Source organism: Anguilla anguilla, chromosome 14 (genome assembly GCF_013347855.1).
Source record: "Anguilla anguilla isolate fAngAng1 chromosome 14, fAngAng1.pri, whole genome shotgun sequence".
Taxonomy (NCBI): domain Eukaryota; kingdom Metazoa; phylum Chordata; class Actinopteri; order Anguilliformes; family Anguillidae; genus Anguilla; species Anguilla anguilla.
The window spans coordinates 39899128-39926628 of NC_049214.1; the positions used below are offsets into that span (position 1 = coordinate 39899128).

General features: G+C 46.0%; 1 protein-coding gene across 1 annotated transcript in view; it reads right to left on the reverse strand.

Annotated features, from left to right (window-relative positions):
* Positions 1-342: 342 nt before the first annotated feature.
* Positions 343-27501, reverse strand: part of LOC118212580 (transforming acidic coiled-coil-containing protein 1-like) — a 31157-nt gene continuing 3998 nt past the window's right edge. The window contains 15 exon segments of the mRNA XM_035390596.1: positions 343-2994; positions 3587-3707; positions 4232-4338; positions 5177-5337; positions 5666-5709; positions 6268-6344; positions 7426-7563; positions 9549-9601; positions 11551-11722; positions 13681-13741; positions 15539-15574; positions 16727-17498; positions 17583-18451; positions 18453-18483; positions 27103-27206. Of these exon segments, the coding sequence (XP_035246487.1) occupies positions 2926-2994; positions 3587-3707; positions 4232-4338; positions 5177-5337; positions 5666-5709; positions 6268-6344; positions 7426-7563; positions 9549-9601; positions 11551-11722; positions 13681-13741; positions 15539-15574; positions 16727-17498; positions 17583-18451; positions 18453-18483; positions 27103-27206 (2815 nt within the window). The 3' untranslated portion in view covers positions 343-2925.

Consider the following 27501-nt stretch of genomic DNA (forward strand, 5'->3'; position numbering starts at 1 on the left):
GATTCGTCAATTTACACGTAACTCAAAGGTCATGGGTCCAAATCCCCACAATAGCAATTTTTATTAAGGAATTCAGTGTGTCTGAACAGAGGGAAGGGCACTGTGAAATGTGAGGTTTGATGGTCATTCTGATTAGGACATCTGTCAAGCAAGTTTTTAAAATGAATTTTAGCAATAAATATAAGCTGCCTAATATCGTATTGTGAACCAAGCCATTTATCAAGCATTTTACAAATTTGTGGTGAAAATACCCATTATTGTTTACAGGACAGCCCCAAATTCATAACCAAACCACCCAACCACCACCATTTAAAAATCATAAACATGGCAAAACAGCACAAATAATCACGATAATCTTTTATTCAGGTGATGAAATAAGAATAAAATATATATATTAATAAACATAATTTCCTTACATCTGCTTATATATTTATTTCCTCTTTACAAATGTCAGTTACCCTTAAAAAAAATATGAGCTTAAAATAGGTAAAATATATGCAGCATTAATGGATAATTAAGAGGCAATAGTACAGCACGTAGTGTAATCGAGCAGCACATTCAGGCATGCGTATTTCAATCAGTCCTTGCACTGCATAAATAATGGCGTGCCATCCACTACGATGTGAGAAACGGACTTCTAAAGAGATCGAGAAAACAACTTGTGCTTAAATTTGTTGCTCCAGGTTTTGGTGAACGCAGTTAGACTGATGGCAGAAACAGACCCCGCCTTTCTCTGATTGGCACACGCGCAGCCAAGAGTTCTGCCAGTCCACAGTAGCGTAGTTGGTACTGATGAGAGGATAGAATGCTGGTTTCCATGGTGACAGAGGCCCCACTACCTCCCTTGGTTCCCCAAGCTTTGACTGCAAGGGCCAGCAACATGATGGCAGTCTGTCAACAGCACAGATATTCTATCAACTCACCAGATATCCAGCACAGTGGGGCTTAATGCTGAAAAGTCCATCACTGCCAACATGCGAAACCATGTTCCCATTCGCTGCTAAAGAGAGCCCATCCTCAGTGAAGTAATGGAGACAGCAGCAAGCTGTTGCCTGCTAGAAGCTCCTTTACTGTGGACGAAGTAGAGTGGAAGGTTGCAGGAATGCCTGAGCTGAATATCTTCAATCAAATAGAGTATCTGCAATAATATTCTGACACTTTTCTGCTACAATGTTTTAACATTGATTCGGTTATTTGAGTCAAAAAGAGTCAAATTTGTGACATGAAAAATAAAACTACACCATTACTGTGGTTCATGAAATCTGTATAAAAATAGCAGTCCTTTTTTTTGCCTGGCATGTTAAAAGAATAAAATTAAAAAATTTAAAAAAAACAAAGAGCACTTTTTAGGCACACTTGTTTAACGAACAAATGGCAAGGACCGTATCTAAAATAATTTAAAAAGTAAAATCAAAGATTTTAATGGTACACCTGATTGGGGAAAACCCTACTTGATTATTTAATCTCCCATATACAATACAATTTAAGTTCATGTTTATGTTGCATGCCAAAACAGTACAGGAGCAGTTACACATTAATCTCCCAGTGTGCCTCTCTGGAAGAGTAACATAAGCATCACTACACATTCAGAAGAAACACTGAAACACTGCGATAAACTGCCCATAGACCAGCAGAATCTTTTACAAAGGGGTGAACACGAAAAAAATATTAGCACTAACGAGGGCCAACTGCGCTATATTGGGATGGCAGATATGCCATCCAGCCAGCCGTCTTGGCGGGACATGCCCGATGTTGTATAGGCCTATATCAAGAGAATGCATGATTTACCATAGTTTGTCTGTTTCATGCGCAGCTGGACACGTGTACTTTTGTCAGATGAAACTGAGATGTGGGATTATAGAATTTTAGCGCAAATTTCAAGTGTAGTAAATTTAAAGTATAAGACAACTCTAGTGCGTGATTATTTTATTGGCGGGGATGCACCATGCCGTATATCACTGCAGGAATGAGCACTAGTGCTTCTGACAGACTTGCTACTCCGGCACGGACACCTTTTGAGATTGGCATTGACCTTCCGCTGGGTAACGAATAACTTGGGAGTGTTTGTGAAAGTCGATCGCTGCCCATTTACCTATTAGGGAAGTTTTTGACAAGGATTACTGAAGGAGTGGGGGTGTTTTCCTCTAGATCAGACGGAGTGAGAGCCAACAGCAAAACAACCATCAAAGTCACCAAAGGCACAGTCTTTTAAAAGACAGACTTAATTACAAGAAAAGGCCTTCTTTGTTACGCTTTACAATATCTGGAGAACAGAAGTTGATACAAGTTTTTTTTCCCTTCTCGGTCTCTTTCGGGTAGCAGCTGGTCGGTTGTGTAAACGCTGGGGGTCGGTCCACTGCCAACCGAGGACCGGGGAGAGACGCAGGAGAGTCCTGCTTGTGTCGTTTCCTGCGCAGCTGTACAATTATAGGAGATTTTCAGAGGTGGAAATACAGTTTATAGATTTTTATTATCTTTTCTCTTCTGCAAAAAGGAGAAAAAAGAACACATATGTGTGTGTGTGTGTAATTTCTGCACAAACACACTGCAGGATATACACTGATCTTCAAATCCGGCCTCAAAAACAAATTTTCTTCAATATCCTGCTGTTCAGTTTTTGTTCTTTTTATATTTATTCCGAAGTCTGATTTCATTTTGTATATATTTTGAATATGTTTTATTCTATTCGTTTTCAGTTTTTGTTTGTCTGTTTGATATTTCGAAGAGAGTAAGAGAAAGCGGTGTTCTTCCTCCACGGAGCAAAATTAAACACCCTTATTAGCCAGCCTGCACCACTGTTGACCGGGAGCGGTTAGCTCGATGCTCGCTAGCCCTCCCATGCATGGCGTTGAGGAGACGTGGTTGAAGTTGAAGGGAAGGCGTTGGATAGGTGGGTCAGAAGTAGCCTAGCTCCCTGGTGGTTCTTCAATCGGTTTTACCGAGCTTTGCAATCAGTTCATCGCAGATCTTGGTGAGCTCCTCGATCTCCCCGCTCTGAAAAAGAGACAGCGGCGTTATCACCGTGTTTGAACTAGAGTCAGTGCAGCCTGTGACAGAATTTCGATTCCGTGTTTTGTGTGCAGCAACTAGTGAGAACGAGCCATGTGCACGCACACAAAAAAGTTAGTTGACGTCTTAAAAATACTACACCTTAACTTTCCCCCCGAAAATAACACACTCACAGATAGTACGAAATACACGGTGCAAAGGGAAATTAAATCGACTCCATTTTACGTGATACACTTTGCTGCATCGACTGTCTGCATTTGCGTTTTATAAATGATAGATTGCCACAATATAAAATTCTACTTTATGCGCTGTGCTCAATAAATGTTTTACTACTGCGAGTTGTATATTATGAAACACACACGTCTTCATTACACTTAATTAACCAACTGTAAACACGATGCCAGGGGAGTGGGCACTCAACACAATCGTTCAGATATTGTGTTCAGCTCCCAGGACAGTAATTTAGCTGGATTTCTGCTTCAACATGGTCGGTGTGCACACGTGCACACACCAGCTGCTTTGCGGTCATGTACACGCTGAGGACGATAAATTAGTCACCCTCCCCCCAAACCCTCACCTTCTGATGGAGGGCCTGCTCCAATGACTCCACCCTCATCTGCTCCTTCCGTAGGCTGGCGTTAAGAGCTATACTCTCCGAGTTGGCCTTGGATCGGACCAGAGCGATCTCCTCATTGGCACTGAGAGAGAGAGAGGGTGAATGAGAGAGAGAGACAGAGAGAGAGATGTCGGCTGACACTTTTGATACCAAGGGGTTTTCGAACTCCATCCTCTGGACTCGCTGAGTTTGCTGCTTTTCATTCCTATCATAATTGCAGTCTGAATAGTAATGAGCTGTTTAATGTTCTAAATTAGATACTTAATGACATGAAGGGGTATTAAACCAAGTTGAAGGGACCACTGTACTCTACTGCATCTTAATAAACAGAACTATTAGTACCGCTGTTGTTGATGCTATTAGTAATTGAGATCTAATTTTGTTCCCCCACACTGTGGATTATGGTTTAGCAATATGTACTTATTGTATGTTGTGCTAACAAAGCCTCTGGATTTAAATGAAAAGAGACAGGGAAAGAGAGGGAGCAAGAAATAGCATGTAAGTAATAACTGGACCACACTGCTTGGTTAAATGGCTAAATGGAAGGTGTGCCTTGGCTCTGTCCCACCCTGTTCCTCGCTGTTTTGGCTGGTCCTTGGGTCTTACCTGTCCATCTTCTCTTCTGCGTGCAGTTTGAGTGTCTGGTACCGCTGCTCCTCTTGTTTGACTCGGACCAGGTACTCCTGAGCGCACTTCTTCAACACCTCCTCATTCTGAAAACCAGCGCCATGTCCCCAGTCAGACAGCCACTCTACCCAAAGCACACTCAGACAACCACTCTACCCAAAGGACACTCTGAACAGCCCCTCTACCCAAAGTACACTCAGCACTCAGACAGCCACTCTACCCAAAGTACACTCAGACAGCCACTCTACCCAAAGCACACTCAGACAGCCACTCTACCCAAAGCACACTCAGACAGCCACTCTACCCAAAGGACACTCTGAACAGCCCCTCTACCCAAAGTACACTCAGCACTCAGACAGCCACTCTACCCAAAGTACACTCAGACAGCCACTCTACCCAAAGCACACTCAGACAGCCACTCTACCCAAAGCACACTCAGACAACCACTCTACCCAAAGTACACTCTGAACAGCCCCTCTACCCAAAGTACACTCAGCACTTAGACAGCCACTCTACCCAAAGCACACTCAGACAGCCACTCTACCCAAAGCACACTCAGACAACCACTCTACCCAAAGCACACTCAGACAGCCACTCTAGCCACAGTACACTCAGACAGCAGCTCTACCCAAAGCACACTCAGACAGCCACTCTACCCAAAGCACACTCAGACAGCCACTCTACCCAAAGCACACTCAGACAGCCACTCTACCCAAAGCACACTCAGACAACCACTCTACCCAAAGTACACTCAGACAGCCACTCTACCCAAAGTACACTCAGCACTCAGACAGCCACTCTACCCAAAGCACACTCAGACAGCCACTCTACCCAAAGTACACTCAGCACTCAGACAGCCACTCTACCCAAAGCACACTCAGACAGCCACTCTACCCAAAGCACACTGAGACCTCAGATGCTGACCTTTTTGAAGCCTTCCAGGATGGTCTTCATGTTCTCGTACCTCCGGAAGAGGTCGGAGATGGAGCGCTCCACGGAGTTGAGGTCAGCCAGAGCCTGGTCCCGCTCGGCGGTGAGCTGCTGGATGGTCCGCTGGGAGGTCCGGTTAGTGCGATGCTCGTCCTCTGTGCGGTCAGAACACGTTCCGCAGACGGGTTACCGTAAATAAACCCCCCCAGGGGTGGCCTTGATCCTCTGTTCGGCTTACCTAGTGTGTGTGTGTGTTCCCTTTGTGTTGCTGTGCCATTTTACTGAATTGTCATCGAGCAAGCATGTAAATGAATGTGTAAATAAGTGTGTAACAAGGGTGAGGGTTAGTTATGAGCGAACGAGCGTGTAAATGAGTGTGTAACAAGGGTGAGGGTTCGTTATGAGCGAATGAGCTTGTGAACGAGTGTGTAAATGAGTGTGCAAATTAGTGTGAGAGTATGAATAAACAGGCGGCACACTCACCTATCATCTGGGCCACAGTCGTCTCATATTCTGCCACTATCTGCCTGCAGAGACCAGAGAGCCTGACGTTAGTGCACCTGACAGTAAGACTGTTAAAAAGGCTGCATTCCTCTCACCCGCCAGGTAAGCATCTGAATCTGAATCTGAATCATGCATCTGAATCTGAAAAATGAATCTGAATCATGCATCTGAATCTTAAAAATGAATTTGAATCACGCATCTGAATCTTAAAAAAGAATCTGAATCAGAATCATGCATCTAAATCTGAATCATGCATCTAAATCTGAAAAATTAAGCTGAACTGAATCATGCATCTAAATCTGAATCTGAAAAATGAATCTGAATCTGAATCATGCATCTCCCCTCAGCTTCTTACTCCCCTTTGGGAGAGTTTGGGAAAATCTAGACTGATATGGGTGGCTACTTTTTATTCCCCCTATTTTTCTGTTTCCTCCATATTTGGAATGCATGGCTACGTTTGTAGGCCTGTGCTGTTGGTATTGATTTTGGGAGGGTGTAGACTGGCGAGAAAGCGTGCGTGTGTGTGAGAACTCCACGGCCATGTGACAGAGGAAACAGAGGCTCAGGGTGGGGTGCTGTACCTCATCTCCAGGACTTCCTGTCTGGTCTGCTCGTACTTCCTCTTCCACTGGCCCGCCTCGATTTCTTTAGCTATGATCTGCCGTGGGAGAGAGAGAGAAATGCCTTAAACTCTGAGCTTGTTGTGTTAATACCAGGCCTGCCTGTGGCCTTCAGACTCAAAACAAGCAGAAACCGAAGGCTTCAGTCTCACCCCTATTACACTCAAGAATTATGTCATTTGCAACTGAAAGCCCTTGAAAGGAACTTGAAAATGTTCCTGGAGCAATTCAAAAAGTATTACAGTGGGACACACAGGGAAGGGTTTTGGATGGACCCCATCAAGCAGGCAGAATGGGAAGGCTGACTTGAACATGGCCAAACAAACACCTTCCCTGAGTTTCTTCCCTGAGTCAAGCGGCCAATCACGTTTCCGTTACCTCTTCCCTGAGTCAAGCAGCCAATTACGTTTGAGTTACCTCTTCCCTGAGTCAAGTGGCCAATTACGTTTCAGTTACCTCTTCCCTGAGTTAAGTGGCCAATCACGTTTCAGTTACCGCTTCCCTGATTCAAGTGGCTAATCATGTTTCAGTTACCTCTTCCCTGAGTCAAGCGGCCAATTACGTTTGAGTTACCTCTTCTCTGAGTCAAGTGGCCAATTACGTTTCAGTTACCTCTTCCCTGAGTTAAGTGGCCAATCACGTTTCAGTTACCGCTTCCCTGATTCAAGTGGCTAATCATGTTTCAGTTACCTCTTCCCTGAGTCAAGCGGCCAATCACGTTTATGTTACCTCTTCCCTGAGTCAAGCGGCCAATCACATTTCCATTACCTCTTCCCTGAGTCAAGCGGCCAATCACGTTTCCATTACCTCTTCCCTGAGTCAAGCGGCCAATCACGTTTCCATTACCTCTTCCCTGAGTCAAGTGACCAATCACGTTTCAGTTACCGCTTCCCTGATTCAAGTGGCTAATCATGTTTCAGTTACCTCTTCCCTGAGTCAAGCGGCCAATCACGTTTATGTTACCTCTTCCCTGAGTCAAGCGGCCAATCACATTTCCATTACCTCTTCCCTGAGTCAAGCGGCCAATCACGTTTCCATTACCTCTTCCCTGAGTCAAGCGGCCAATCACGTTTCCATTACCTCTTCCCTGAGTCAAGTGACCAATCACGTTTCTGTTACCTCTTCCCTGATCAGCGCAAGCACCGCCCCCTTGTCCGCCTGGCTGATGCAGATGGAGTTTAGAAGCGGACTTCCTGTCTCTTGGCTCTCACTTCCTGTCCTTGGCTCTGTGCTTTGAGTTGCGGGCGGTTCTTCGCTCTGTGTGGGGAGAGGAGGAGGAGTCATTTTCCCGTGTGAGTGACGGTGACCCACCATTGGTCAGTACGTCCCTCTCTCCTCTAGCTGAGCGGAGTCAGACCTTTCTTAGTCCAGGCCCAGCTTAATGAGCGACTACAGTTTTTCTGTCACCACTGATTACATGGGAAATTAAATGACATTGGATGTTACTTGAACGTAGACTGAGTTGTGCAGTGTTTACTTTCACAAGCCTGTTTTCAATGGTGGATTTGTACATTTTGAGGCCCCCAAAACTTCTCCTGACAGTGTGTTGACAAAGCCGTTCGATTCAAAAGCTACAGAACATAAACTGAAATTCTGCCACGTTGCCCATATGCAATTTATTATATGTTAACCAACATTCAAGGTTAATATACAAGTTTCCTCTTTTAGCGACCCGGGGGCCCCCAAATATTCGGGGCCCCAAGCAAATTGCATGGTGTGCATGATGGGTAAAATCCGCCTGTGACTCACATGCACCTCATGACTCACCAGTGACTCCCAGCCCACAGTTTGGGAACTGTTTATCTAGGTCTTTGCAACAGGTATCTTTTTTTTCACCTCAGGAGCAATGACCACCAACCAGACTTCTTAGAAAAACACCTAGAAATGCACTCATACCAAACTAGAATTTTCATCCATCACAAACCACTTTGATTGACTGGGTCATATTTGCTCAAAACATTGCACAAGCGAAAGTGAGGTCATAAGCTATGCCTATAATTAAAACAACGAAGCCTGCTACTGGCTGAGGGACATGAGGGGCTAGTAAATCACAGAAGAGCTCTCCACCCCAGCACTCAGTCAGTGTGTTTCAGATCCAGTGCACTGAGAGTGTTTGCTATAAAGGTGTCCTTGTGGATTATTGCCTTGTATTGGATTATGACACCTGTCTAAATATAATCTCCTTTATCAGAAGAGCTTTATTTCTATGTCACCAGCCCGGAAGCTGCTGGTGGGAACATGAACACTCAATAATTACAGCGCAAAAAATTTCAGTCATGAAGCGAAAATGAAATGGAGCAAGAATAAGAGCAAGAATGGAGCCAGTACACATCTGATGTGATGCAAACTCTCTGAGTCACATGACCAAGGCCATAGTAGTAGTGTGTGTGAGAGTGCATGTGGGTATGTGTACTTGTTTGTGATGGTCTCGCTTCGTACGTGTGTGCGTGTGTGTGTGTGTATGCGTGTGTACGTGTTCATGATTTTCTTGCTCTGTGTGTGTTTGTGTGTGTGTGTGTGTGAGGGAGGTAGAAATATCAGGAGAAATGGCTCTCTCTGCTGGAGACCCTTAGTAATGCCACACAGCTCATCTAGTTGAGAGGTTTATTTTTGTAAATATATAATCCAGACTGTGCTCACCAGCTCGCAGTTCACAGAGCTGATCTGTACAGAACTGGAACTTGTGTTATATTCATCTGATGCATGCCAACAGTATGTTTATACTGTTATGGATTAGTGCACTGCATGTGTCTCTGGTTAACCGGCAGTACTGTAATGTTCACGCTCTTGGACCACTGAGAAATGCTTGATCTCCATTCACATGAACCAGAATAGACAGACCCACCTGAGTCCATTCAAATTTACAGAACGCAAACATCAGTACTACAAAGACATCTGTCAATCAATAAATCATAATTATTAAATAAAATCTGTGATTTCATATTTTCTGTGTAAGGTTGGAAAAGATGGAAAAGACCATCTGCTAAAATGCCAAGTTGTTGTTGCTATTATTATTATTATTATTGTTGTTGTTGTTGTTAGGGTTATTATTATTATTATTATTATTTTTCTTGTTAGGGTTAGGGTTGTTATTCTTCTTCTTATTGTTATTGTTATTATTGTTATCATGGGCAGCCATCTCTGTGGGAGGCTGAGTACAGCTTGGCTCTTTGCTGGGTTTCTGTTTCACACACATGCTCACGTTTTCTCCTTCCTCAGTGCCACGGGGGACAGATACTCACCAAGCAGCAGGAGTCCTTCTCCTCAAGACTGTCTGCCATCTTCATCTGAGATTCTGAGAGAGAGAGAGAGAGAGAGAGAATCACGCCTTGCACACAGTGGCTGACATGAGGAGCCATAATGGAGGGAGAAGGGCACCAGTGCGCAGATCACACACAGGTATCCAGAACAATAATGGAGAGAGAAGGGCAGCAGTGCACATATCACACACAGGTATCCAGAGCCATAATGGAGGGAAAAGGGCACCAGTGCGCAGATCACACATAGGTATCTGGAGCCATAATGCAGTGAAAGGCTATACATTTATTCTTGCATCTTGATTACAAAAACAGAAATAAATTCCTTCCCTAATTAAATAGTATTGCTTCTCTGAATTAGGCATATTTTAAACTTTGTGGAGTTGTGGATTGTATGGAACCAAATACAGTGATCAAATATGATTCAGATTTGAATTAAATTTGGTTCACTACATAAATATACTCAAGCATGTTACAACCATCGGTCAAGAAACAACATGCAGTGCTTTAAAATGACCTGTAGATGTCAGTCTATCCCTATATTATTGAGGCCTTGCAACAATTGAGGACAACTCTACTAATGCCAATCCCGTTGCTGGAGATCTACCATCCCACAGGTTTTCACTCCAGCCCTAATTTGGCACGGCTGATTATACTAATTAGCAGCACAATGAGCTCTCCAGCTGTTGAATGAGGTGTGCTTTGCTAGGGTTAGATTGCCCACCATCAGGCATCATTCAATGATTTGTAGCTAATTATTACTGGCTCACTTTTATTTATTTATTTATTTATTTATTTAGGATCCCCATTAGCAATACACAGTGTGCAGCTAATCTTCCTGGGGTCCGCTTACTGATTGCGTTATGTTTTTTCCTGTGGCCAGTATATGAGGGTATGGAATGGAACCAGACTGCATGGTAATGCAGTGTCTCTGACCCAAATGAACTCTTATTGGCCTTCCCCTAGAAACTGTGCCAGTCCTGGCCTGGAGGTTCCTATAGATCCACCGCATGCAAACACGCTCTGCCTCAGAGAGAGAGAGAGAGAGAATGAGAATTAGACTTAGAATAAAATAATCAGAGAGAGAAAAACAGTTGCAGAATACAGAACAAGCTCATTCTCACAGTGCACCTAGCAGCAGACAGATACTGTAATGGTCCGGCATTGCATTGTTCTCCTAAGAATGGCAGATGCTGGGTATTTCCCAGCATGCACAGGGGAGGTAAGAGCATTGGCCTTTTCCGTGAGAGTTCACAAAGACTCCTCCCGGTGGGGGAGTTTCACTGTGACCAGAGCAGGTCCCCGGGGGGGGTGAAGTACACCACAGACGACACACGAGGCAGCATGTCTTCATTCAAGTGACAACCGACCTGGTTCTTTGGTCTGACATCAACAGAACTCTTGTTAACCCCCACCTCCACTCCCCCCCCCCCCAGCTTCAGCCTCAACTGTGAGGAGTTCCCTGAACAGTTTAAATCGCCCATTCTTTGTCTACTCTAAGATCTCCAGTAGCAGAGGTTAGCTTCTTGTGCCCTGGCTTTGAGCTATAAGACAGAAGCTGGGGTTGAGGTTACCATGGGAAACAAATTTGAATATAACAGAATTCCAAGACCAACTGCAGGAAGAGTTTGCTCTGGGTTTCTTGGCTATTAGTTTCTGTGTCCTTATTCTATTAGATAAACTCGTCTGATGTCTGTCTCTATGGCGATAAGCACAGGTGTGTCTGGTGTCAGTCTCTATGGCAATAAGCACAGGTGTGTCTGGTGTCCATCTTTAAGGCGATAAGTACAGCTGTGTCTGGTGTCAGTTTCTATGTCGATAAGCACAGGTGTGTCTGGAGTTCGTCTCTATGGCGATAAGCACAGGTGTGTCTGGTGTCCGCCTCCATGGCGATAAGCGCAGGTGCGTCTGGTGTCCGTCTCCATGGCGATAAGCACAGGTGCGTTTGGTTTAGCAGGCCGCGTGCGGTCACTCGGCGTGGGCTCACCGTCGCCGTGCGGCGTCTTGGTTTTGGCGGCTGGGCTGGCGGGCGGGGCCGGCCGCTCCGGGGGCTCGCTCTCCGTCTCTCCCTTGGCCGTGGAGGCCAGCTTCTCCTCGTCGGTGGCCCGGGACACGCGGTGGGACATGCTGGGGGCCTGGGTCACTACGGGGTCCTCCTCCTGCCGACAGAGAGGGCAGCTGTCACTCAGAGCGGTCGGGCCACGCCCCTCCCCTAATATCCCCTCGGGGGAAAACTGAAGCCAGGGGAGATGTCTTTATGAACATGGACAGCATGGAGCCAAGAATATCTAGTGTTGAGGACTCAACCCGCCTGCAACAAATTGAATGTAGTTATAAAGCTATTTTGGGCAGTCTGCGTGCAATTAATCAGATTTGTTGCGCGTTAATGCACGACTTTAGTCTGAATCTAGGATCGAGGTCAAAGATCTCACTGGGAAATTATACCATTCATTTTGTTTGGTTAACTGCAGGTTATTAGTACAGTACAATCGTAATTTAGTACAGAATCATTGGCACTTTCTGATGTTTCTATCTTTCTGAAGTTTAATATTGTTTTGTTTTGGGTTATTTTGAATACAGACTTTAATCAGTGTCCATGAAAGAGTGTTTGGACACAACTGCCTGCCATATTTAAGCAGAGCTCAAAAGTAATTGAATGCAGTTGACAGTCAATTTTGGAAACAAATCTTGGTGGATTTGCTCCCTTTGCAAGAGTATAAATGGAATGAACTGTCTCCTGTAACAAACCTTTCAAACAAAAACTGAAAACCAAAAAATATGAGCTTGAACACAGCTAGCCTAGATGAAAGTAGGGGGAAAATAACAGTGTTTAACCACCCAGAACCCACCCAGAACCCTTCAGAACCCCTCAGAACCCCCCACCGCATCCCTGGGACCCGGAGTCCAGCTCTAGTGACAGCAGCATATGCTCTACTGAGCGGGACGGACGGAGGGGATGAGTCACGCTTTCTGTCAGCGTGCCAGAGTCAGCAGAGGACGTGTTCTGGCGGTAAAGCGATCCGTCGGGAGCTGGCGCTGCCCGCTAGGTTGGCAGCGGCAGCGGGAAGGGCACGGGCAGCGATGAGGACGCTGCAAGGCTGGCACCGTGCCCACTGGATGCAGCGCCAGCGTGGACCCGCCCTTACGGCGCTACATCTGCCGCCAGAGGGCTGCGGGGTCCAATCCCGGACGAGCCACTGCGGTTCTAAGTAAGGGACTTATTTCAGTGAATTCACCTGGCTTTGTGAATAGAGTACGGTATTTACTGTTAAATGTAAGCCATTTAATTCACCGGGGAGATGGGGTTTGGCTTAGAAAATGCATAAAGTGATGTCTGAGGATCCCGTGAACATAACACAAGGCTGAATGTGCATCTTTTTGTTTCAGTAAATACATCAGATTTTGACAATGTGCATTACTGCACAGTGAAATAAAAGTTGTGTAATTCACTGAGATAAAAGTAGCTGGCTGAACAATTAAAATATTCTTTGAGGATCTAGTGAACAAAGCATAATTTTTTGTTTCAGTAAATACATATACAGTACATGCATGATGCTTTGTGTATGGGTAATACTATATTTAAAATGAATAATTAATGGATAATACTTTATTTACAGTGTGAACTGCGTAAATCGGACTAGAGAACAGAGTTTGTCTGAGTGAATATATGAAATAATGTCTGAGGATCTAGTGACGTATTAATGCACCTCTATTGTTTCAGTAAATGTACAGCATGCATCATTGTGAGTGGATAATATGTAGTGGTATAATGAGGTGGTCCTCCATGGAAACAGATAGTATTGTAAGCTTTTTGAGGTCCGCTAACGCTACATATGGATGCCTGTTTCTCGCAGTGTGAATAGGGTTGAAGTCTGTGACATTTCCTAGGGCACATTTTCCACACAAACTAAACAGACTAAAGCATTCTGCCGTATGACCGTTATTACAGTTATTTCAAATTATATTCAAAATAAGACGAATAATTCCAAAACACTTCCATACAGACATTTTATAATGTAATTATAGGACTTATAGAAATAATAATACGTTTGAATAACCTGCTTGGCCACCCCTGCCAAGTACTTCATCTTGCCTCGCCTCTTACCGGATCTCTTACCTGATCGCACACGTCCAGAACCAGAGACTGATTTTCATACTTCTCTACTTTGCAGGCGTTCCTATGGCAACAACAACAACAACAACAACAGCAGCAGTTAGATACAGAGCCAGTGCAGCTCAAAGCACAGATATCACCTCTTGTGTTCCATTTACTTATTAGCATCTGTGAAACTGTTAGCCTGGGTATTAGCGCCTGTGAAACTGTTAGCCTGGGTATTAGCACCTGTGAAACTGTTAGCCTGTGTCAAATATACCCAGGATATTATTGGGATATTAAAACAATACAGAAATAAAATTTATGCAAACATACTGAATTATCTTTATCTCAATTCCAATATAAACAATATATGTGGTTAAAAGTTGCCATTTTCTCTGCTAGATCACATTTAACAATATAAGTGTTGTTAATTTGTGATAAAGATGTGACTTATTTGAAGAATAATGAAGGCAAAGCAGGCATAAATCATGTTTATCTGTGAAAAACTAAAATCAATTATGCATGTTTTCATGCAGTATACCTTGTTGATATTTACCATTTTGAACTGACAAAAAATAACACAGATGAGAAACAACAAATTGAAATAAGAAACCAAATTTTACACTGGCTTAGTCACTGGTCATGAAACGCATTTCTCGAAAGTGTCATTCCTTTTTTAGTAAAAGTTTGAAATGTTTAAAACCCAGAAAACGTTTAAAAACCAAATCGAACAGAAGGGTTAACTCTGGGTCAAAGACACAAAACAGCAGCAAGTCACGTCCAACTGTGATTATGATGATGCTCATTGATGGGGGGGTTTTGTGTTTGTGTATGCTGTTTTTTTTTCCCCAGTTGAGGGTAATGAGCCATTACTGTATTCAAATTCGGTTGCCATGGCTACCTCATCTGAAATATCCCCCTTCCCACCTGACCCATGGGAATGCCTCGCCTCCGTCAGCGACCGTCACGCGATGGTCATCACTGAGGCCGGAGGGGGCCCGATTCATTGCACCCCATTTTGCAGGGCCGGGCTCAGATGCCTTTGTGGGGACCTCAATGGCTCAGAAACGCAGTAATCTGCGGTTTAACGGAAGCGTGATCAGAACGCTCGTTAAACTTCCGCAGCCTGTCTGCTCCGGGGTGTAACACACACACAATAGTGACTGCAGCCTTTATTAGAATTAGGCCAGCATTCACAATTAGAGCGTAAGGTCACCAAGTGACCCGTCCTACAAGGGCACTAACTCTGTGGAGAGGACAGAGGGTAAGGGCTCATTCCAATTGGCTATTTTATCCTTCCTTGGTTCCTTTCCTTGCATCCTGTCCTAGTATGGAAGGCCAAACAGGTCAAAAATACGTGAAAATCATGAATCACGCATTGTCAACGCATTGAGGAGGTGCAAGAAACATATTGTCAACATGCGATTCCACACTTCAATTTCATGTATTTCTGTGCCTGTTTGGGCCTTCCTTACTAGGGAAGGACGCAAGGAAAGGAAATAAGGACGGAGAAAATAAGCGATTGGAATGAGCCCTTAGCCATTAAGAGGCAACCTTAATGCCAGAGAAAGTGTTTCATTGGACAAAACAAGCAGTTACTTCTTGTGTGGGTCATTTGGCATGTTGAGCTTTACAAGGCATACTTAAAAAAAAAGAAAATATTTCAAACTACAACTTAACTTACAGGCCACTTGCTTGATAGGTTCTCCAAATTTTGAATATTTAAACTACCAATAGGCATTCAGAGAATGGCTCTGAATGCCCTTTGACACCATTATCTGTGACCTGCGACCCTTGACCTATGTAACCTTTAACATTAGTGAGGGCAAAGCACAGGCAAGTGAAATTACGAAGGGAAAGAGGGATACAGAGTACTTACAACAGAAAACAGAGAAACTTGACTTGTTCAGTTGTCCTGAGGCAAGCAGAAGGGAAAGAGAGAAGGAAGGTGTGTGGGCGGGGCAGGGTGGGGTGGGGCAGGGAAGACGGGCGGTTAGAGAGTGTAAGGAGAGTGAAGAAGAACAGGTAAGTGGCAGGTTACCGCTTGGAAAAAGACAAAAAGCATCAGCAGAAGGAAGAGCAGTTAGTTCATCAGAAGGGGGGGGGGGGTTGGTCTAGCACAGAGCTGCTCAACTGCAGGTCCTGCAGAGCTGAGTAACCCTGGACTGGCGGCTCTTCCCCAGGGAAAATAAACAGGAGCCAGAAGTGAAGCAGCACTTTTAAAACCAAAGTTCAGCATTAATCCCTTGCTGCTCAGGACAGGTTCTAAATCAAAATTTGGTTTTGCTTAGGATTTCATTTGGAGTTCTTGAGAATATATTTACAGGGCAGAATAATGCTAAAATATTGCGTATATTATGTATAATAATAAGGTGTTTTTTTTTCTCAAAAGCCACAGACGTCGCCATGTCATAGGACCCCATTTTGCATATAGACCAGTCCTGGCTCAGTAGTTGGTGCTGTAGTCTTGCATGCTTCTTAAAACCTTCTCAGAAGCATTCAAGCTGGAATAAGAGAGCTCTGCTCACAAATCAAGTTTATGCCTTTGCTTCTTGCCAAACAAAACTTTATCATGTCCGTGATTGGCAGTCTACACAATTACACAACCACTTCACATTAGACAGCTCCTCTGATATGGAATGCCATTCTGACAGTGCTGGTGAACAATGGAGTATCTGTTCTATCAGAGAGAGGGCGCAGTCTTATAGCTCAGAGAGCACTGCACTGTCAAGACCTTCTATTATTCTCTCATTTAAGAAAACAAAGACACGAATTCATCTCTCCTTCTCTTTTTCTTTTTTGATGTTTATTTCTGAATATATGCGGTGATAAAATAATTTTTTTCAACTGATATTGAAACTGATTTGTTGAAAAAAGTAAAGCAAAAGGTTGAAAGCTGAAAGCTTCTCAAAGGATTCAGGAATGAAACAAGCCTTTACCAATATTAAATTAATTTTTTTAACTGAGGATTAAACAAATGTTTGATAACGGTTTTTAAAAACAAGATGCTAAAAATCAGTTCCTGTTGACTGGTGCGAAGATTGCATCTCAAACAGCTGTAACTCACGTGATCATCCTGGACTTGGTCTTCTTTGGTGACTGCCTGCACTTCCTCTCCTCGTCCTCCAGGGGGAGATCCAGCTTGTGCTTGGCAGGTTCATCTGCCAGCTTCTCGGCTGGAGGGGCCACCTTTGCAGTGTTGTCCTCAGCCAGGCTTTTGGAGGGCTTGAAGGGGTCCACAGAGTCATCCAGTCTGTCGGGGTTGAAACTGTAGGATCCCTTTGGGAGTGTTGGGGAGTTGGACATTTTGCCTTTGGTCCCAAACGGGTTGAAGTTGGGGTCGTCCCACTCGCTGGGGTCGCAGCCGTAAGAGGACTTGGGCGCGGGGGCGTCGTCCGAGCTGTGAGTGGCAGCTGGTGCTGAGGCTGGCTGGACCGGTTTTGGCCTCTGCGTCCTGGGCGCGAGCAGTTTGCTGCCAGGCTTCTTTCCCAGCTTCCTCGGCGGTGGCCGCTTGGTCTCCCCACCCGAGCCCTCGTTCATCAGTCCAAACTCCATCTTGACAGGCTTGGCTTCCTGCGAGGCTGCGTCCTCCTGGGTGGCGGCTGGGTCTTCCCGGGCGCCAATTGGATCTTCCCGAATGGCGGGTGGGTCTTCCCGAATGGCGGGTGGATCTTCCCGAATGGCGGGTGGGTCTTCCCGAATGGCGGGTGGATCTTCCCGAATGGCGGGTGGGTCTTCCCGGATAGTGGGTGGGTCTTCCCGAATGGCGGGTGGGTCTTCCCGGATAGCGGGTGGGTCTTCCCGAATGGCGGGTGGGTCTTCCCGGATGGTGGGTGGATCTTCCAGGATGGCGGGTGGGTCTTCCCGGATAGCGGGTGGGTCTTCCCGAATGGCGGGTGGGTCTTCCCGGATGGTGGGTGGATCTTCCAGGATGGCGGGTGGATCTTCCTGGGTGGTGGTCGGGCACTCTGTGTCGGTATCTGGGTCCTTCTGGTTAGCAGTTGGATCTCCCTGGGCAGAAGTTGGGTATTCCTGGGTGGTGGTTGGATCCTCCCAGCTTGCGACTGGGTCCTCTAGGGTGGTGGTTGGATCCTCCCAGCTTGCGACTGGGTCCTCTAGGGTGGTGGTTGGGACCTCCTGGGTGGCAGTTGGGATTTCCCGAGCGGCAGTAGAGCATTCCCAGGTGGTGGTGGAATATTCCTGCATGGCGACTGGGTCGTCTTGCACGGTGGTTGGGTCCTCCCAGGTGGAGGCTGGGTCCTCCCAGGTGGCGGTTGGGTCCTCCTTAGTAGCAGTTGGACGTGGGCACGGGGGCGGCGAGTTCTGCAGCTTGGAACCTCCGCTGGAGAAGGGGTTGAAGTTGTCATCATACTGGTCTGGGTCGAAGCCATAGCAGGCCTTGGGCACCGGCATCTCAATGTCATCATCACTGGGGGGTTCCGCCTTGTTCAGGTTGGCCCTGTTCAGGCTTCCCCTCAGGCTCAGGGGCAAGGGCCTGATCTTTTCGGGTATCGGCATCGGCTCCGCCTCTTCGGTGTGGCCGTTGCGTGGTTGCCCTTGGAGAGCCGCCGCGACTCCTTCAGCCATGACCGAGGCGTCTCCGCTCGGCTTGCGGGCAATCGGCGGGACCGCCTGGAGCTGACGCGCGTCCGTCAGGTTGTTGAGCATGTCGACGCTCCACTCCCGTTCGTCCACGTCTTCACCCGAGGCATCGGCCGGGGGGGGCCGGGGGGTGGGCCTCATTCCGATTGGAGTTCTGGTCCAGGAAGTCGTGCAGCCCTCCAGCGGCAGAGATTAGCTGACCGACACCTTCCGGCAGACCTGCTGATAGAGAGGATGAATGCCCCGTTAGGAAACTCAACTGCCAAAATGACAAGACCAGCTGATCTTGCACTCAAACAATATGAATTATTAATGAGAACTTTCCCCATAAGGGTCGGAGATGAACAAGAGTAACCGCAGGACAGCAGTGTGCCAGGATCCAGGCCTGGACACTCAAATCTTTAATCTCTTTGCCTGATCTTTCAATCGTTTTAGCCCTCTATGTCTTTTTCATTATCCCCAAATGTGGAATGCTCATGTTGCCCCTGTGTGATGAGACAAGTGATGCTTAGTAACCCCCCTTGGATGAAGCTTTGGTTAATAGAGTGTGTACAGTATGTGAGTGAGAGAGAAAGAGTGAACATTGAGAGACTGTTTATGTTAAACTGCCTAACCACATAGTGAACTAAATGAAACGGCATTCCAGAATGGATGGATGGAATTTTGCCATGCCCTGTTTTTTTTTACCCCGCAAACAACAATATTTTTTAAGATGTGTCAAATTCATAGTTGAACTTGGTCATTTTGATTTTGTATTTAAATGGAGCAATACAATATATAACAAAACTATAAAAATATCACAAAGCTACAAATATTTAACTGGCCTTGTTACCTGAACAGCACAATACGAGTTAACACAGCTTTGTGGTTTCTGTCCCAACTTAAAAGTGCAATTGTAATTTACGACTTGCAATTTTGTAGTTGGTGAAGCCTTACATTTTCTTACAGCGTAGAGACAGAGACAGGGAGGCAGACAGGCAGCCAGACAGATGGACAGTCAGACAGACAGACAGATAGACAGGAAGGCAGACAGACAGACAGGCAGACCAACAGATAGACAGGAAGGCAGACAGGCAGACAGTCAGTCAGGCAGGCAGACAGACAGACAGACAGACAGACAGACAGACAGACAGGCAGGCAGGCAGACAGACAGACAGGCAGGCAGACAGACAGACAGACAGACAGACAGACAGACAGGCAGGCAGACAGACAGACAGGCAGGCAGGCAGGCAGGCAGACAGACAGACAGACAGACAGACAGGCAGGCAGGCAGGCAGGCAGGCAGACAGACAGACAGACAGACAGACAGACAGGCAGGCAGACAGACAGACCAGACACACTCCGTTAGCAGTGAAAGTCAGAGGCGGCTCTGTATTAGTTTGAGTCCAGACTGACAGGCGGCTGAGCAAAGAAAGGACAGGAGGCCATGATCTCTCAATGCCCTGCTCAGATTTCCCACCCCTGACTTCACCTGCTACAGCGCATCACAGGCACAACTCTTAAAACCCAAACCGCTAACTCCACCCGCCAACTCCATCTGCACAGTCCCAGCGTAGGGCCGTTGGGGGTCCTTGGGGAGCCAAGGCAAGGACACCAATACATTCACACAGGAGCCCTATGAGATAGGAGAAACCCTCCCCTCTTCCCCCCCCCCGGCCCACAAACCGCTCCGCCCTGCCATCATGCTACCGCCCGCCCCCCCCCCCCCCCCACCGCCTTCCCCCCACAGAGACCGGCGGGAGAGATCCCGTCAGGGTTCACCCCCCACACTTGTCTCCATAGCAACCCCTCGTCCCCTCGGAGATGATGTCATCATTTTTAGAGATGACAGCTCAAGGACCAGGGGCTCACCAGCGTCTGTATGGACCCCCCCCCCCCCCCCCCCGCTGTCTGGTCTGTACACACCAGTGGCCTTAGGGAACCCCCCCGCTGTCTGGTCTGTACACACCAGTGTCCATATGGAGCCCCCCCTGCTCTCTGGTCTGTACACACCAGCGTCTGTATGGAGCCCCTGCTGTCTGGTTTGTACACACCAGCGTCTGTATGGAGCCCCTGCTGTCTGGTCTGTACACACCAGCGGCTCCACTGTTCATTCATGATTCAGGCCCTGCAACGGGGCGATTCACTCACTTTTCCTTCCTCTTTACCAAAAAATAATATCAGAACAGCTCAAATTATGCCTTACATCGAGGGTGCACATTTCAGAAGCTTCTTTATTTCAGAAGCATAAACACTGTGCCAGGCTTCCTGCTCTAAATAAAACTACCTACAAACACTTCGTGGCTCCGGACTTTCCTGCTTGCACAGATTGATTTGATTGAGCCTTTGGTTCCCCTAATCAGCCAATGCTGATTATTATGATCATGTGATCTCCAGTGTTTTTAAACTAGGAAGGGTAAGAGTTTTTAGCTGTTCCACTCATCATCCTAAGAATTCTAGACCATGCCATGTCAGAAATCTTTTAAATCACACTTTAAGATTCAATGTGCCCTTGTGTTCCTGCTACTCTTAGACTGAATTTTTCTTAGACTGATCCTGTATTTTAACTGTAGTCTTCTTGAAAAGGACTCGGGCATGCATTGTTTCTGGGTTGTGTTCTAGAACCTGGTCCACAGCTCTCACATAATGACAGCACTCCAAGGCAACCGTTTGTTGACAGGCACAGAAATGCATTCCAACCATAGCTTTGCTGCTACACATCACTGACTGCTCAAAGGCAAGGGTGACAGTGACGTGGGTGGGGGATGGGATGAGGGGACACGTTCATCCCTGTATGGGGGGCATTTACTGACAGGTCACATGGTACACATGTCACATGACCCAAAACACCTGTCCTCCTTTGCTATAGCAACAGACACAAACACACAGCTACAAACAGAAAGCCAGTCCTTCCTCAATAGACATGCTACACGTTAGCATGTGACAGGATTCAGAGCAAGCCAATGGATTCAGGCACCTTTCACTCCAAACCCTAGTGCTTCTGTATGTTTCTGAACAGTAACTTATTGATCAACAGTTTGCTAGCCCACAGAAAACCATAACGGATAAAGCTAACTGGAATCACTGGGTGGACCGTTAAGTTCATATTAAACCTTTACTTTAAAACCTTAACTTTTGTGCATTTATGGACTGGCATTTTGCTAAGCTCATCTAACCTGGGTAAATCCATGCAAGTCTTCTCCTTTCTTAGGTTATCACAGTACCTCATCATCTAGTACATCTAATATGTGGCAGACTATATTGTAGCTGATTTTACCTTTCAGTTCTGACAGCGTGTGCATGTTAACGTTCTCAGCCGAGGCAGAAGGTTAAGCCACAGGCTTCACAGACCGCACAGGGCCAATATAAAAACGTTCCTGTGGGTAAATATGTGTGGTTACGTTCGCTGATGCAACACCGCTGGGTTGGCTGCACTGCCGGCTGTTTAACCACATGCCCCTCGACCAATCGCCTGAGAGCACGACCCTGATTACGTATTCACTGGAGTTTTAGCATCTGCTCCAATTACCAAACTGCATTATCATTGGCTGTTATTGCCATTGTAAATATTACATTAGTGAAAGTGATGCTGCATTATGCATGGTGGCCCCACTGTCCCAGCATTTACTTTCTGATGAGTCAGTGAGATGGGTGTAACTGCTCCCTAGAGGAAGTAGAGACACTGCCATTTGGAGTTTGGCATGAGGAGGTGGGGGAGAGAGGAGGTGAACCTGCTGTTTGGAGTTTGGCATGAGGAGGTAGAGGAGAGAGGAGGTGAACCTGCTGTTTGGAATTTGGCATGAGGAGGTAGAGGAGAGAGGAGGTGAACCTGCTGTTTGGAGTTTGGCATGAGGAGGTAGAGGAGAGAGGAGGTGAACTTGCTGTTTGGAGTTAAGCACGAGGAGGTGGGGGAGAGAGGAGGTGAACCTGCTGTTTAGAGTTAAGCATGAGGAGGTGGGGGAGAGAGGAGGTGAATCTGCTGTTCGGAGTTTAGCATGAGGAGGTAGAGGAGAAGAGGTGAACCTGCTGTTTGGAGTTCAGCATGAGGAGGTGGGGGAGTTGTAGTCGAGGGCTTATAATGAGAATCTTCTCTCCTCTCCTCCTTTTCTAACATCTCATGATGACCCCTACAGCTGTGACCCCCCCCCCCCAAAAAAAATAAATAAAATAAAATAATTCTGAGTGTTGTTCCACAAAATTAGCTAGCTTTAAGGTTCAGTACCAAGCACCAACAAGGAAAAAGAGAAACTGTAAAAAGAGACCTGTTCATTTGTTTTTGTTCTTTGGAAAACTGTGCGGTACTTCCACAATGGAGACAAATAAAATAAGCATCTAGTCATAGGCCAACATTGGGCCATTGTCCAGTCCCTGAAGTTTAAATTAATCAGCCAATGCTGATTATTATGATCATGTGATCTCCAGTGTTTTTAAACTAGGAAGGGTAAGAGTTTTTAGCTGTTCCACTCATCATCCTAAGAATTCTAGACCATGCCATGTCAGAAATCTTTTAAATCACACTTTAAGATTCAATGTGCCCTTGTGTTCCTGCTACTCTTAGACTGAATTTTTCTTAGACTGATCCTGTATTTTAACTGTAGTCTTCTTGAAAAGGACTCGGGCATGCATTGTTTCTGGGTTGTGTTCTAGAACCTGGTCCACAGCTCTCACATAATGACAGCACTCCAAGGCAACCGTTTGTTGACAGGCACAGAAATGCATTCCAACCATAGCTTTGCTGCTACACATCACTGACTGCTCAAAGGCAAGGGTGACAGTGACGTGGGTGGGGGATGGGATGAGGGGACACGTTCATCCCTGTATGGGGGGCATTTACTGACAGGTCACATGGTACACATGTCACATGACCCAAAACACCTGTCCTCCTTTGCTATAGCAACAGACACAAACACACAGCTACAAACAGAAAGCCAGTCCTTCCTCAATAGACATGCTACACGTTAGCATGTGACAGGATTCAGAGCAAGCCAATGGATTCAGGCACCTTTCACTCCAAACCCTAGTGCTTCTGTATGTTTCTGAACAGTAACTTATTGATCAACAGTTTGCTAGCCCACAGAAAACCATAACGGATAAAGCTAACTGGAATCACTGGGTGGACCGTTAAGTTCATATTAAACCTTTACTTTAAAACCTTAACTTTTGTGCATTTATGGACTGGCATTTTGCTAAGCTCATCTAACCTGGGTAAATCCATGCAAGTCTTCTCCTTTCTTAGGTTATCACAGTACCTCATCATCTAGTACATCTAATATGTGGCAGACTATATTGTAGCTGATTTTACCTTTCAGTTCTGACAGCGTGTGCATGTTAACGTTCTCAGCCGAGGCAGAAGGTTAAGCCACAGGCTTCACAGACCGCACAGGGCCAATATAAAAACGTTCCTGTGGGTAAATATGTGTGGTTACGTTCGCTGATGCAACACCGCTGGGTTGGCTGCACTGCCGGCTGTTTAACCACATGCCCCTCGACCAATCGCCTGAGAGCACGACCCTGATTACGTATTCACTGGAGTTTTAGCATCTGCTCCAATTACCAAACTGCATTATCATTGGCTGTTATTGCCATTGTAAATATTACATTAGTGAAAGTGATGCTGCATTATGCATGGTGGCCCCACTGTCCCAGCATTTACTTTCTGATGAGTCAGTGAGATGGGTGTAACTGCTCCCTAGAGGAAGTAGAGACACTGCCATTTGGAGTTTGGCATGAGGAGGTGGGGGAGAGAGGAGGTGAACCTGCTGTTTGGAGTTTGGCATGAGGAGGTAGAGGAGAGAGGAGGTGAACCTGCTGTTTGGAATTTGGCATGAGGAGGTAGAGGAGAGAGGAGGTGAACCTGCTGTTTGGAGTTTGGCATGAGGAGGTAGAGGAGAGAGGAGGTGAACTTGCTGTTTGGAGTTAAGCACGAGGAGGTGGGGGAGAGAGGAGGTGAACCTGCTGTTTAGAGTTAAGCATGAGGAGGTGGGGGAGAGAGGAGGTGAATCTGCTGTTCGGAGTTTAGCATGAGGAGGTAGAGGAGAAGAGGTGAACCTGCTGTTTGGAGTTCAGCATGAGGAGGTGGGGGAGTTGTAGTCGAGGGCTTATAATGAGAATCTTCTCTCCTCTCCTCCTTTTCTAACATCTCATGATGACCCCTACAGCTGTGACCCCCCCCCCCCAAAAAAAATAAATAAAATAAAATAATTCTGAGTGTTGTTCCACAAAATTAGCTAGCTTTAAGGTTCAGTACCAAGCACCAACAAGGAAAAAGAGAAACTGTAAAAAGAGACCTGTTCATTTGTTTTTGTTCTTTGGAAAACTGTGCGGTACTTCCACAATGGAGACAAATAAAATAAGCATCTAGTCATAGGCCAACATTGGGCCATTGTCCAGTCCCTGAAGTTTAAATTAAAAAATGGTGTTTGTGGTTACAAACAGGAAATAGCTCCCACAATTCTCTGCTCCAGCACAGCGGTATGAGGGAAAATCACTCCACAAAAATCTGTGCAAAACAACTTCCCCCCCTGAACATGTAGGCACTTACCGACTCTATTTACACAAGCACTTGGCGCTACAGCTATCATTACGGCAATCTGCGCGGCAGTTTACAGTGTAAAGTGGTAGATCATCTTCTGAGATGTCAGGCACACGCTACTGAAAGATAATGGTTAAGGAAATTGACTTTTAACTGAGAGGTTGCGGGTTCGAATCCCAGGTGCACACTAGCATTGTACCCCAGAGCTTCTGGTTGCTTAAGTGTCTCTGTAAATACCCAGCTGTATAAATGGATAACATTAAAAAATGTAACCGTGGCAACCTGTTGTGTAAAAGTTAGGGTGATCAGACAGTCTGATTTTTGATCCAGCTTTCCTCCGTCCGGTGCAGCCGCTTGCTGGATGCAGGTTGGTGTGGCATTAGTGCAACTGATGTACTGTACACTAATGTACATTCAGCAGCAACATGTTATTTTCCTAAATCTTATTGCTCCGATTTGCATCAAATAAATTTGTGCGCTTGATTGGTACAAAAATAAATCTTATCTCAGCAGGTAGCCAACCTATTGCCTAAGTTGCTCGTCTCCCACGACTATTTTCAAAGTAACACCCTAGAAACGTGGTCACGCGAGCACGAAGTGGGTTCTAGTCGTTCCCTTTAAATAATGTTGAAAGCAGGTCGCCGCACTGCAGTTTTGTGACATCGGTTATTTCTGCACTCTTAGCTATTTTGGGCCGAAAATCTGGCTGGCTACCTGCCTGTACTGTTTTCCTGATTACGCTGAATTTGAGATGTTGGCAAACCCCCAGCCAGATTATTGAAGAGCCCACTTGGTTTCCACAGGGCTCTTGCATCCAGCGAGAATGCGATGAACGTAAACCGCTTTCTCTGCGCGCTAAATGAATGTGACCAAACTATTTGTGTCCCTTTTTAATTGTTTTGATGTCCCTAATAGCTTCAGTTATCTGGTCAACAAAACCTGTGTCTGTTCACCCAACAATATAATTTGTTTTTGTATTCAGAAGGGAGGGGGTGTCTTCGCTTTGCACCGTTATTTGAATGAACGCGTAAATGTGCTGAGAAATGCATAAAACGCGTTTTTTTGGTGTGCTGCTGCTAATTAGTTGTTCATTTATGCTTAATATTTACCTACTTCGACAATCTCATCTTCAGAATGTCATTGGTCAGCTTCGTTAGGAACGATATCTTTTGGTTAAATAAGGCATCATCTGTACGTATACACCCGTTCTAGCTATATTTCCCATTTTAAAATACCGCCAGCCCAAGAGCAGCTCCACACGGTAGCGGTATGTTAGTCGCCTAACTAGGCTACGGCACGTCTACTTAAGTAGGTTTTTCACAAATTGTACTGAGGGGGAAAATTTGCAATTTGTTGCTGTCATGACCTAAATTATGAAAAAATTCTAATGTCTCAAAAAAAACTTGAGGAAATTTTACAGGGTATTACTTCATAGTTTGTTTTAAAAAATTCTTACTAACTTAATATTTCCTAATAAAGATGCATATGCCCTACCTGAATGAAGTTGTTAATTTGCATGTGTTTATTGTCATGGAAATTCTCTGCATAAAAATGAAAACGTGCGAGATTTATTCTGGATATACAGCATTGAACATGACAGGAGGAGGTTGTTTATCATCAAACTCGTGTTCCGATTTCGGAAAAATTAATCTTGACACATTTGACTGTCGTGTCGTGGTAGCGACTCCCTGGCATTTGGCAGCTGTTATTTGATCGCAGGGAAGCCGGTGGTCGTTTTAAAATCCCAACTAAAAGATTTTTATTTGGTCAGGAAACCTTCCCAAATGTTCATAATTGGGGGCTTTTGTGCAAGCTTTGTGATTCTGCCGTCGCTGTTGATGCTGTTGAGCACACGCGATCGAAATTCACTCGCAGGGACTGAGAGAAGACCCTCGTTAACCGTCAGGTTCTCCCTCCTTTGTTGCCATGGCAACCTTGAGCAGACCTGCTCCAGCTTCACGTAACAGTAGAGTGGGGTGAGTGGGGGGAGGGTTGCAAACCTGGTTTCAGGCGCCAAAGCTGGATCTGAAGGCCTCAGGCAGTACAGTCGCTCACAGGTGAACTGAACAAGCCTCTCTGTTAGCCCTCCAGCCACGTCGCCATGGAGATTACATTACATTGCATTACTGGCGTTTAGCGCGCTCTTATCCAGAGCGACTAACGCTGTATCATTTACACAGCTGGGTGCGTACTGAAGCAATGCAGGTTAAGCGCCTCGCTCAACAGTGCAACGGCTGTGTCCCTACCTGTGAATCGAACCTGCAGCCTTTAGGTTAAGAGCCCAGCTCCCTATCCGTTACCCTACGGTGCACCCCGGTCTGCAGTCTCACCTGTGCCGTTGGCGTTGGGGTCCTCCAGCTCTACCAGCTCCTTCGGCGGGGCGTTAACGGGCGTCTGCACCTCTGGGGTCCCAAAGTGACCCTCGGAGTCCGAGCTGCGCCAAAACAGGACGGGAGAGAGGGAGAGAGTTTTGAGTTTTAACAAACCATTATTGTACAATACGTACAGCCACTCCGCGACAGCAAAAGCAAGGCACAAAAAAGTTGAGCAAAGCAAACCTTTGCAAAATGATCCTATAACCATTCATCACACGCTCATCTTACTGTGTTACATATTCATTCTGCCCCCCCCCCCCCCCCCCCCCCCCCCCCCCCCCCCCCCAGACTACACCCAGCCTCCCCATGGCACCACCTATCCTGAAAACCCCCCAGGTCCTGCATCCTGCTACA